We start from the raw sequence: 12902 nt of genomic DNA, 5'->3' as shown, positions 1-12902 counted from the left end.
CCTTACCTCTTCAGATAAGTTTTCTTTTTTTAAAATGGAGAAAATATAAAAGTAGGATAATAAAATGAGCTCCATGTTCCCACCATCTAGCTTATTTGATTTGTATCTCCCCGCCCAACCCTTTGGATTATTTTGAAGCAAGGCCCAGGTAGATGGTTTTGCACAGTGTTTTTATTTGTATTTTGTTTAATGAATTAACAGTGAGCAGTGGTGCAGAAGGATTGCACATGCTGATGGTGGACACTGGGCTCAGCAGGCAAGTTTCAACGTGCAGAAGGCAGCTTGTTGCTTCTGTGACCAATTCTAGGTGTTGGAACAAATATGATGTTTTATTTAGTAGTTTGCCCTCACTTAGAATTATTTTCATAGGCTGGGCGTGATGGCTCACGCCTGTAATCCCAGCACTTTGGGAGGCTGAGGCGGGCAGACCATGAGGTCAGGAGATCGAGACCATCCTGGCTACGGTGAAGTCCTGTTTCTACTAAAAATACAAAAAATTAGCCGGGCGTGGTGGCGGGCGCCTGTAGTCCCAGCTACTCAGGAGGCTGAGGCAGGAGAATCGCGTGAACCCGGGAGGCAGAGCTTACAATGAGCCAAGATCACGCCACTGTACTCCAGCCTGGGCAACAGAGTAAGACTCTGTCTCACAATAGCATTCTTTATAGATAAATACCCTTTGGTCGCTAATAGATTTTTTTTTAAGCTCTCTGACTTCGGGGTCAAGGTTTCCCAGGGATTGTTAAAACCTGCTTGGGATAAGAAATGTGGATGCCACTGATGTTTGCGTGTCTGTTCTGAACCTCTTGGTTTACAGAATGAGAATGGAATGGGCTTCATGAGGTTCTTATCACAAGGATATTAGGGAAAATATGCTTCCATGCAACATAGCTTTTTGAGAGCGCTAGTGTTTTTTACTTGTTAAAAAAATCATTCTTTAGTTGTACTAGACCTGTTTTTAGTGCAAAATCTCACTTTGACTTAGGAAATGCAAATCAAAACCACAGTGAGATACCACTTCACACCCATTGGGATGGCTATTATTTTAAAAAATGGAAAATGACAGATGTTGATGAGGATGTGGAGAAATTGAAACCTTTGTGCATTATTAGTGAAAATGTAAAATGGTGCAATTGCTATGGTAAACAGTATGGTAGTTCCACAAAAGTTAAAAATAGAGTTACCGTATGATCCAACAATTCCACTTCTGGGTATAACAAATAGAGCTGAAAGCAAGATCTCGAAGAGATATTTGTACACCCATGTGCACATTCATACATAGCAGCATTATTTACAGTTGCCAGAAGGTAGAAACAACCAAAGTGTCCATCGATGATTGAGTGAATAAACAAAATGTGATATTATACAGATGTGAAAGAGCTTAAAAAGGAAGGCCGTTCTGTCACATGCTACAGCATGGGTAAACCTTGAGGACATTGTGCTGAGTGAGATAAGCTAGACGCAAAAAGACAAATACTATATGATTCCACTTATATGAGGTGCCCACAGTAGTCAGAATCATAGAGACAGGAAGTAGAATGTTGGTTGCTAGGAGCCTGGGAAGGGAAGATTGGGGAGTTGTTGGTTAATGGGTACAGAAGATCTCACTTTGACGTGCAGAGGAAGGGAAGCTGGGAGAGGCGTACACTGGAGGAGTGGCGTCTGGCCCTTTGTCTTTGCTCATTTATACCCCCCACTGGTTCCACAAAGCGTTTGGGGTTGTCTAAGTTTGCCGAGCGAATCCTCTAGAGGGATGATTCAGATGATGTCTGCAACTCCAGGGCTGGTTTCCAGCACAAGCATTGGCTTTAATCTGCATGCTGAGGTTGGATGAAGTCCTTGCCTGGATCTGCTTCAGAGACGGATTAAAAGTGAAGAACTGAAACCCCTTCTAAGTAGACTGTAGGCCTTTGTTACACAGGAGAGTCCTTTGCTTGTCTGTAGTTTAAAAAAAATTTTTAAATGACATTCTGCCATTGGTTTTCTCAGTGACTTGGGTCTATTTGAGCTTACCCTTGTAAAATGTGTGAATTCGCCTCTGTGCAGCCTGTTTCTGAGTGAGATGAGATCCATGGACATCTGTGCTCTGTGACCAGCATGGCTTGAGGCCTCTTCCTTCAGAGTCACAGATGCCTCCTGTGAGTAGGGTGAACATGTAATCTATGGCTCAACTTTTGAGAGTAAGAGAGAGTTTGTTGAGAATGTTCCTGGAACAACAGGTGTACGCCAGGCCTGTCCTGTGCAAATCTGGGCATGTGGCCACCCTGCACAAGAAAGAGAAGACAAGCCCAAGGAGGAAAGATCAGCTCTCTTTCCTTACCCTTGTCTAGGGCATCTTTGCAGGCAGGGTCTTATTCTCTTCATCAGACCTTTATTATGCTCCTCTTTATAGAGGACTTGCCACCTCACAGGATAGTCTGCTGTTCTGGGCTCTTCTGACTGATGGAGAATTGCCCTTATTTGAGCTGAACTCTGTGCCTTTGATATCAGACCCCAAGGCCTGATCCCTAGATCTTCAGGCAATGATTTCTTCATTTCCATCTCAGTGATACAGTCAAAAGGGAAAAGTCTAGTGTTTTAATAATGTATATAGTGTATTTTTGTTTTCACTGCTGGGAAGATGTCCTTTTTTCTCTTCAAGTAGTATTTAATCAACTTTTGTAATTGCATGGGAATTCATAAAGGCTAAACAAGGCATCCCAGGTTTACTGCATTTCTTCTTCCATGCCCCAGTGTCCTGTCTGCAGGCACACAGTTTCATATCCTGTGAGTAGTATCCTTGCAATCTTGAGATATGCATTTTCACAGCAGCATCTACTAATATAGAACATTCCAGGTTGCAACATTATCTTTCCAACCGTATTTTTAGAAATTCCCATATTGGACATTTAGGTTGTTTCCAATTTTTTTACTATCCCAGATAAGGATGCAGTGATTAGTTTATGTAATACACATTCTTCCCTTTAGGGAAGGGAGGGAAATTATTCGCTGAGATAGATTCCCAGGAGTGAGATTAAATGGGTCACAAGGTGTGTACATTGTTTTAACCTGCCTGACATACAGTCAGAATCACATCCCCAGAACGACTGCCCCAATTCATAGGAAATTGACCATCTTTTGGCACAGGGAGGGTGTGTGTGTGTGTGTGTGTGTTTCTGCATTTAGGCTTGCCAAGGCAGAGGACAGGGATTGCTTAATCAGAAACTCCACTAGAACTTAAGGAATGGCCAGTGGTGCTGATGCCTGCATGGCCTCAGCCCCCAATTTTCCCAACTTAGGCAAGTGTGAGGCTGGGACCACCAGTTGGGATTACTGAGGAAGGGATGTTCAAGGTGCTCTGAGATTATTGCCTGGCACACAGGACTGTTAAATGCTTACACGTACTTTCAAGTCTTAAGTACCTTGGTGTACTTGTATAACTCTGCCTCCTTGGCTGGTAAATAATCAGCATGGCATAGTCTACAGGAGTGATTTTTCTTGTTTGTACTTTTTTTCTTTAATGGAAATCCTTTTTATAATCACTTCTATTGATGTCTGATTTAGATAGAATAACATTTATTCATTTTAACTGTACAGTTCAATCTCAACTGTACATGTCACATAATCACCATCATCACAATGAAGATATAAAACATTCCCATCACCCCAGAAACTTTCCTTGTGCCCCTACAGTTATGCCCACCCCACCCCACCCCTTCCCTGGGTGATGGTTGTTCTGCCTCCTGTTGCTATAAATTAAACTCTTTGGTATCTGACTTTTTTTAGTTAGATGATAGTGTCTCTATTGTTTTTCTCTTTTTAATTACTTTTTAAAAATCTTTTGAAATTATTTTTTATTTTTTAATTGTACAACATACATAACAAAATTTGTCATTTAAACCATTTTAAGTGTATAGTTCATTAGCATTAAGTACATTCACATTCACCTTGATTGCTGTTCTTATTTTGATTATTTCTTCCTTTCTACTGTGGGATTATTTTGCTTTTCCTTAGCTACTTAAACTGGAAGAGTAGATCACTAATTTTTAGATCTTTTTTTCCTAATATAAATACTTGAAGCTGTACATTTTCTGCATCCCACACATTTTGATATGTTTTCACTTGATTTGGTAAAAATACTTTGTGTCTCCTCCCACCTCCAGGCTGACTTCAGAGTTTCTCCTTTTATTCCGGATTGTAGCAATTTTATACGTGCTGGTATAGTTGTCTTTGTGTTTATTCTGTTTGGGGTTCATTGGCCTTTGAGATTTGTTTATAGTTTTCATCAGATTTGGAATATTTTAGCCATTATGTTTTCAAATGTACACCCTTTTCCTCTCCTTCCCTGTCCCATTTCCCTAGGACATTGTTTATCTAGGTCACAGAGGCTCGGTTTAGTTTTTTAATTTTGTTGAGCATTTTACCCCTCTCCTTTAGTTTCCGTGGCTTTGTCTTCAGCTTTACTGATCTTTTCTTCCGTAGCATCTCACTGGCTGTTAAACCCATCTAGTGAAGTCTTCATTTCTAGTATTGTAGTTTCTATTTTTAGTAGTTACATTTAGGTCTTTTTTATGCCTCCAATTTCTTTCCTTATCATATTTATATTTTCCTTTAAATCCCTGAACATATTTGCAATACTTGTTTTGAAGTTGTTGCAATTTCATCTTCTCTGTCATACTTGTGTCTATTTACTGAATTTTTTCTCTTGTAGCTCACGTGTTTCCTTTTCTTGCCTATCTAGTAACTTTTGATTGGATGTTAGTTATAGTTTTTCCACTAAGTATTCTTCCCTAACAGTATGAAGTTTTTTGTGTCTGACATCTTTCATTTAATATCATATGTGAGATTCATTCATGCAGTTGTACATAGTTGTAGATCATTTATTCTTGTTGTGTAATATTCTATTGTGGGGATATATCGTTTGTGTTATTTACAGTTTTAGGCTATTAAGACCTGTTACAGTGGTATAAAAACATACCAGTGTTGGAGACCTGAGTATAGGGTATCCCAGGCTTTGTGTGGCTGAGCAGGAGGAAATCCCGTCTTTCCTCTCCAGGTCCAGATGGTTTTAGTGTGATAGTTTAGAGCTGAGCTTTGCAGACTATGGCTTGCAGGCCAAACCTGGCCTTCCGCCTGTTTTTACACATACAATTTTATTGGAACACAGCCACACCCATTCATTTACGTATTATCTATGGCTGCTTTCCCATTATAACAGCAGAGTTGAGTAATTGCTATGGGGATCATCCAGCACACAAAGCTGAAAATATTTACTATTTGGCCCTTTACAAAAATGCTGACCACTGCTTTAGTATCTTGGTTTTCTACCCACTGTTAATCACTGTAAACTGTGCCAAAGTTAGGGTGGGGGTTTCTTCTCTCCTGGGGGTACTGCCTGTCACCTCCCTTGAATGACTGTGTTCCCTCCGCCTTCCTTCCTTTCAAGGGCCTTGACACAGGTTCCTGGGCGGGGCTCAGTGGGGGTCAACTCCCCGTTATCTGGCAACACAGACAGCTGTGGAAGCTGCCCCTGGAGCCCTCTGCGCAGTCCTTCCCCACAATGGGGCCCTCGCATGGGTTTTCTGGCTCTGCTGGGAGGGCACATGTTGTTGCCTTTTCTCAGAACCACCCTTCTGGCAGGAGGAAAAGCTGGGGTGTGATAGCTGTGTGACCCCGTGCAAGGTACCTCCTGCTCTGGGCTCTGTTTCCCTGTGTCATAAGGAAGCCGAGTCCTAGCATTCCTTCTGGCTCCCAGACCTTCCGAACTCCCACTGACAAGTGGCTTGGTTCAGACTTTCAACACAGGATGGTTAACTGCAACTCCTCCCTTGGCCCACTGGGCTCTCAGGGCCAGGTTGGGTCTGGGATCTGCACCCTCCTGGTCATTTTTTGCCTCAAGTTCTATTGAATCATCAGCATTTCAAGTGGCCACAAGTATCGCTGTTGTTTCCTGAATGCCTCAGGCCTGGATTCGGGATTTCCTATTCTGGAGAGTGCCAGGACCCTGGGGTTTCCATCTGGTGTAATTTGTAATGGCAAAGCTTAGCCAGTGGGAGGTGCATGTGCATGGGTCCTTGGAGGTCATCGGTCTCCTGCTGCTTATTTTGCTGATTGGCAGACTGAGACCCAGGAGAGGGATGGCTTCCTTGAGGCCCTGACTCTGTAAGTTAGGAATAAAGCTGAGACTCAGTCCTGGCTTCCTCCGCTCCCTGGTGTTTTCTTTCCATCGTCCTTTCCTACCTCACTCGAAAAGCCTGCAGAAGGCCCTGTTTCCCTAAGCTCTGCTTCACTGTTGTCTCCAGAAGCCCAGTTAAACAGGTGCCTCTGGAAAGGAGGACTTTGTCTTAGGACGGAGGCTGGTGCTGGAAGTAATTGGGGGTGGGGTACAGAACACCAGCATCACGAGAAGGAGACGCAGTGTCTTCAGGACAGCAGATGCTTGTGGCATATCCTCGAACGTCCCCCACGTCTCTGCTCTGCCTGCCCTGCAGGAGGGCATGGCCACCTTGAGACTGGCTCTGTGCCTGGAGTAAGTATGTCACGTAGGATCTTCTTTTAATCTTTCCAACCTTCCTGTGACCTAGGAAAGATCATTCCTGTTTTGTAGAGAACATAGGCTCAGAAAAGGTATCGGACTCGCATGAGGCCCTGTCACTAGGCAGCTGCAAAGCAGAGACTGGACCCAGGGCCGGCTTTGTTCAGGGGAAGAGGCTCTGTGAATGTCAGCCTGAGTCAGCGCATGGATTGTGCAAGACCCGGAGGCCAGCAGGGCAGAGCCTGAGAGCATCGCCTGCTGCTGGTAGTTCGCCTTGATCTTGCTGAAGAAAGGCCTCTGGGGCCTGCAGGAGTTGCCAAGTACTTTTATACATGCTTAAATCTTGCAAGGAGCCAAGGCCATTAAATCATGGGTGAGAGGCTGCCTTTGACCTGCTTGGAGCTGCATCTTTCTCCTCCAGTTCAGCAGGGCCTGGCCGGGTGTCACTTCCTTTGTGACTTGATTGCGCTTGGGTAAAGTACCACGTGCTTGCTCATGTGGTAAGTGGATTTCTTGTGTCTGGACTCTGGCTGGACCAGCCCAGAGTGCCCCAAGAGGACCTCCTGCCTTTCGCAGGGGCATTTTCCTAAGGTGAAAGGTCAATATTTAATCTTTGCAGTGACCCACAAAGAGGCCCTGCTGCCTTATCCACCTGCCCTGGTTGGGACACAAGTGGTCTAACCACCTGACAGTGTGGATCATTTGGCTTTAGAGCTGCACAACCCCAAAGCCCCCCTGTGGAATTCCTACATCCCCGGGCCCTTGTGTGAGTGCCCCTGCGTGGAAGGCAGCTGCTCTGTGGGTGGTAAGATAATGTGTTGCCAGGGTCAGAGGCATCCAGGTTTGGTTCTTAAGTCTGCCACCAGCTAGCCATGTGACCTTGGGCAAAGGACCAAATTGCTCTACATTTGAGCTTTCCCGTCTGAAAAATGCGGGTAATTGAGCCAGTGTTATGGGATGTGGAGGGATAGCCTTAGGTCCATTAAGTGTTTAATGCAGTGCACAGCTCCCAGGAAAGGGCAGCTATTCGCAGTGACCATAGCAGTCTAGGAGCTCGCTGGTGCAGCAGACAGAAGGCTGGCCTCCCCTCAAGCTGGGCCAGAGCTGGGCCCCGTTCTTCAGTAGGTAATTCAATTAGGCCATAGGAGGGAGACAAAGAAGGTCACTTGAGGCTGGAGGGTACTCAGCTGAACCCTCACTCCCAGAAGATTGGCAGCCAGGGCTCACAGCAGTCAGGGCTCACCCAGCCTGGCCCCACAGACCATCTGCTGCAGAGTTCCAGGGAAGGGTACCGTGGGGTGAAGCGGGCCAGTAACCCGGTTCATTCATGGGACTGTTATGTGAGCTCTCAGGCAGGTCACTTCCCCTGTCTCGTCCTCCCTCAATCTCCTGGTCTCTGAAACCAGATTTGTTGGTACTCAGAGTTCTTGCCCTGGGTCACTGTTTGTTGAACCCATGATCTGACATGTGATCCCCAAGTTCCTGTCTTTCCGGTGTGAGTTAACTTTAGTTCTTCCTTTAAGACAGAATGAAAAACAACACGAGGCCTTATTCTTTTTTTTTTTTTTTTTTTTTTTTTTTTTTGAGACGGAGTTTTGCTCTTGTTGCCCAGGCTGGAGTGCAATGGCGCCATCTTGGCTCGCCGCAACCTCCACCTCCTGGGTTCAAGTGATTCTCTTGCCTCAGCCTCCTGAGTAGCTGGGATTACAGGCATGCATCACCATGCTCAACTAATTTTGTATTTTTAGTAGAGATAGGGTTTCTCCATGTTGGTGAGGCCGGTCACAAACTCCTGACCTCAGGTGATCCGTTCACCTCAGCCTCCCAAAGTGCTGGGATTACGGGTGTGAGCCACCACGCCTGGCCAAGCCCTTATTCTTAGAGCTGAGAGAAAGAGAACTGCACGCACTGGTAGGGAGCTGGCTTCCCCAGCAAACAGAGTCAACCAGGGCTTTCCCTGGGGGCCTTGAGAAGATCAGCAAGCGAAGGAGGGTATGGTCTGTGGGCCATATGCAGAGCGGTAAGTGGCCCTGCGTTTGGGGAAGGGGTGATTGGAACAGAGGTGAGCAGGAGTGGGCCTACCTTTGCATGGGCACTGTGGCCCTGAGGGTGGGGATATGAACAGCTCTTGAGGTCATGGGTCTTTTTTGAGAACTTGTACAGAACAAAATTCCTTTTGTGAAACCAGTCACCTTTTCCTATTGTATCTATTTAGTCACCTGGGAGAGCAATTAATACAGCACCTCAGCATGAATTCACAGAAACCTATTAATATAGATGGAACTGAGGCTTTTTTTTTTTTTTTTTTGGGAGACCTGGTCTTACTCTGTCACCACCCAGGCTGGGGTGCAGTGGTGCAATCTCAGCTTACTGCAGCCTTGACCTCCCAAGTTCAAGCAGTCCTCCCACCTTGGTCTCCCTGGTAACTGGGAAAACAGGCATGTGACACCACACCCAACTAGTTTTTAAAAAACTTTTTGTTTGTACGCCTGTAATCCCAGCACTTTGGGAGGCCGAGGCGGGCGGATCACAAGGTCAGGAGATCGAGACCACGGTGAAACCCCATCTCTATTAAAAATATAAAAAATTAGCTGGGCGCGGTGGTGGACGCCTGTAGTCCCAGCTACTCAGGAGGCTGAGGCAGGAGAATGGCGTGAACCCGGGAGGCGAAGCTTGCAGTGAGCCGAGATTGTGCCACTGCACTCCAGCCTGGGGCACAGAGCGAGACTCTGTCTCAAAAAAAAAAAAAAAAAAAAACCTTTTTGTTTGTTTGTTTTAAGAGATGGGGTCTTGCCATGTTGCCCAGGCTGGTCTTGAACTCCTGGGCTCAAGCAATCCTCCTGCCTCAGCCTCCCAAATTACTGTGAGCCACTGTTCTCAGCCTGAGGCTGGTATTAATGTGGGAAACGATACACTTAGAAGTCAGACTTAGTAGTCAAGGTGAGAGAAGGGGTGAGCTGTGAAGTGCAGTGGGGAGGAGAGAGGGCAGCTCCAGCAGTGGTTTTGTTGAGTGTCTTTAAGACAGACTTTTCTCACCTGTCCCATGTGGCACCATGGGATGAGTGGACTGTCTTGGAAAGTGGTTAGGCAGGGGCTGGAATGTCTGTTGGGAATGCTGGATGGGGCATCGGCCTCTGGGCTTGTTCTACTCTGACTGTAGGCGAATGCCCCTATATAGAGCTTGGCCCATGGAACTGGGCCAGGCTGAGTTTTTCTTGGCCCACATTTGCTGAAAATGCTTTTGGATTGAATCACACCCAGAAGCGCACCTGGGGGTAACTAGAAGGACCCAGGCAAGCACTGTCGTGGTCTTGGGTCCTGGGGAGTCACTCATGCCTGCTCTGTGCCTACTGTGGGCCAAGCCCTCCTCGTTGTTGGGCTGCAACTCTGAACAAAACAGATAACATCTCTGGCCTTAGAAGGGCTTAGCTGGGGAGACACAATAGAGAGACAGGCCCTGTGGTCTGGGATCAGTGCCACAAAGAAAATCAACAGAGGAGGTCACACGTGGGAGATGGGGAGCAGTTCCACGAAGGGTGGTAAAAGGAGGCCTTGAACGCAGTGAGGGAGGAGTCAGGAATGGATATGGAGGAAGAGCATTCCAGGCTGAGGGAAGAGTGTCCTGGCTCTGAGGCAGGGGTGATTTTGATGACTTCAAGAAACAGAAGGAATGTCAGGGTGGCCCGGGGAGTGGGTTGCAGGTGGGAAGGAGATGCCTTGGGAGGTGTGCGCAAAGCCTGCCTGCAGAGGCCCTTGGGGACCATGGGAGAGAGCGTGCATTTTCTTCTAGGTCTGCGTGGGAAGTCACTGCAGAGTTTCGAGGAGGGGAGTTCCCAGCTCTGTATTTTTGAAGGACCAGTCTCGTTGCTTGGACCAGTGAGGAGCCCCCTGTGGGATCCAGACCCGAATGGGTTGAGCCGGGGCAGGTGGGAGCAGAGACTGGAGAAAAGCTGGTTGAATGCACCGTGTATTTGGAGGCAGAACCAACAGAGGGTCCTCTGGGTTGAGTGTGGGGCAAAAGAGGAAGAAGGCACCAAGCCTAGGGTCTGGGTTTTCTCTCTACACTTGCTGGGTGGACGGTGGTGCCACTGAATGAGACGGAGAAGAGTTGCATGAGTTGGGTTGGGGTCGGGGGACCAAGGCTGCGTAGTGGGGCAGAATAAGAGTGAAATATCATTAGCTGTCTTAGGAGGACAAGTAAAGTAGACATTAGGGTATTTGACCGGGGGCATGGCCAGGACTGGACATCTGGGTATGTCGGTCAGCAGTGTTTAGATGGTATTTAAGCCTTGTGAATTATGAGATCATCGAGAGGGCTTCAGGGCAGGGTGAAGGAGCTAGGACTGTGAGTGACGCCCACCAGTGTCTAGAGGGGTCTGAAGGAGGAGGAGGAGTAGCAGGGAGGAAGGCAGTTGGCATATGCTCGGGGTCCCTGAAGCAGAGTGTGTCAGTGGAGTGCTTGGAGGAGGAGAGAATGACCAGCTGTGACCACTGAGGTCAGATACCACAAGGAAAAGTCTTGGCCTCCAGCTTTGGCAAGAGGGAGGCAGGTCACTGGGGGCCTTGAATAAGATGGGTGGGGATGGAGCTTACAGGATTCGGCAGGTGGTGACCAGTTGCCTGCAGGCTCGCTCGGCATGCCAGTGTAAGACACCTGGGGAGGGAAACGAGGCGGTCATGCATTCCATCAGGAAAACCCTTCCCAGCTAGTCAGTTCAGGGGGAGGACCGAGAAGCAGGAAATGGGTGTGGTGTGGTAGAAAGGGCTAGAGATGAGCCCAGGGAGCTCTGCCCCCTTGGCTTGGTGCTGTATCTAGTACTTGAGATAGTATCTGGCACTCGGGATGTACTCCGTGAATATTTGTTGAATGAATGAGTGAGGAGTGAATGAATGAACTGAGACTTGTGATTCAGCCCTTCTCCCCACTGCCTGGCACTTTGGTTTTGGCCCTCCCTGGGCCTCAGTGCCTCTGCTTTTGTAAAATGGAGGCATTAGTTCTTGGTGGGGGTTCTTCGCTTAGTGTTCACAGACCATTGTGGGAGCCAGCAGTGGGAATCTGTGAACTCTCTAAAATTTCATACAAAATACTGGGCATTTGTGCATTTTCTGAAAGTGATCTGTGATCCAGAAGAGGTTGGATCACAGATTACTTTCAGGGTTGGGTAAGACTTCCTGGGGTTTTCCTTGAGCCCTTTCTTTCCATTCTAGCCCCTGGGGCTAGTTACTGAGTAAAATAGGCAGAAGTGGCTCAAGGCTTGAGATCACTGGTAGTCATAGAGAAGCGTGGTCCTGTTATTTATCGTGAGATGGTGATAAATGGCAGTGAAATGCCAGTGTGGTGTAAAGTAGTCACAGAAAAATAGGAGGCAGCTTTATTAGCAGAGCCCACGTTGTGTTTTGTTCTATGTGGAAAAGCCCTCCCTGGTTCAGGAACCTGTGTCATGTATTTGGAAGGGCCCCTTTTTGTTGTGGTGCACATGGGGTATAGGGTCCTGCAGGTGGGAAGTTGGGCTTGGGGGTGCTTCTCCTCTGGGGTGAGCTTACTGCTTAGAGCAGGCCTATTTTCCCTAGCTAAAAACCCAGCCTTTCCTGAGCACAGGTGCACCCCCTGCTCAGTGTAGATACAGTGGGGAGGAGGATCAGCCCTGGCCTGGGCCTCTGGATAGCTGCTTATCTGTGCCTGGAGTCTTATCTCCAGAGCTAGAGAGCTGGGGTGTGTGGCAGAGATCCTGGGCTCTGTTTCCCCGCATCCTTACCGTGTAGTGGTGCCCAGTCCTATGCAGCCTCATCGTGCGTTGGGAACCTCTGAAGGGACCTGGGCCAGCCCTCCCAAGGGGTGATGTCTTCGTATACACCAGATAGTGCACTGAAACGAGTTCAGGGTTGCAAAAAGGGGAAGAAACGGCACAGCCTGATATCTGTGACCCATAGTCTCTCCAGGGTGGAGCCTGCTGTGAGATCTTTTTCTCTTCCCTCCCTGGGGCATAGGGTCATCTGAGGTTGAAGGAGTTTGTCCAGACATTCAGGAAGGTAGGTTCAGGTTATCTGTCATCTGCAGGGCCTGAGGGGCTATGTGGGATGTGAGCTAGGTGCAAGCCCTGCCTGGCAGTGTGGACTTTGCTCTATGAAGCATGTTCACAGTGTTGGTTTCCATCCTAACTTCCTTCTCTCTCTCTCTTTCCTCTGCCCCACTTAGTTGGCTGGAGTTGTCTTCCTTGGAGTCGGGCTGTGGGCATGGAGCGAAAAGGTAGGTGTAACTATCACAGGACACTGAGCTTCAGGCAGCCAAAACCAGATTCGTTGGACTTCATTTTCCCTCCTCCAATCTGTTCCCTGACAACAAACATTTCTTGTGTAGTGTCAAGGTGTGTAGTTGTTAATCTTTACAGAC

The 12902-nt window shown here is 47.4% G+C and overlaps 1 protein-coding gene across 4 annotated transcripts in view; it reads left to right on the top strand.

The window, feature by feature from the left end:
• Positions 1–12902, top strand: part of TSPAN14 (tetraspanin 14) — a 64420-nt gene that overhangs the window by 37320 nt on the left and 14198 nt on the right. For all 4 annotated transcript variants that reach the window (XM_028826409.2, XM_077946482.1, XM_077946483.1 and 1 more), the window contains exon 3: positions 12708–12758. In XM_028826409.2, coding sequence (XP_028682242.1) covers positions 12708–12758 — 51 coding nt within the window. The remainder of the gene's footprint in view (positions 1–12707; positions 12759–12902) is intronic.

Source organism: Macaca mulatta, chromosome 9, assembly GCF_049350105.2.
Source record: "Macaca mulatta isolate MMU2019108-1 chromosome 9, T2T-MMU8v2.0, whole genome shotgun sequence".
Taxonomy (NCBI): Eukaryota; Metazoa; Chordata; class Mammalia; order Primates; family Cercopithecidae; genus Macaca; species Macaca mulatta.
Note: the sequence above shows the minus strand (reverse complement) of the source record. Positions and strands in the feature narration are given on the sequence as shown.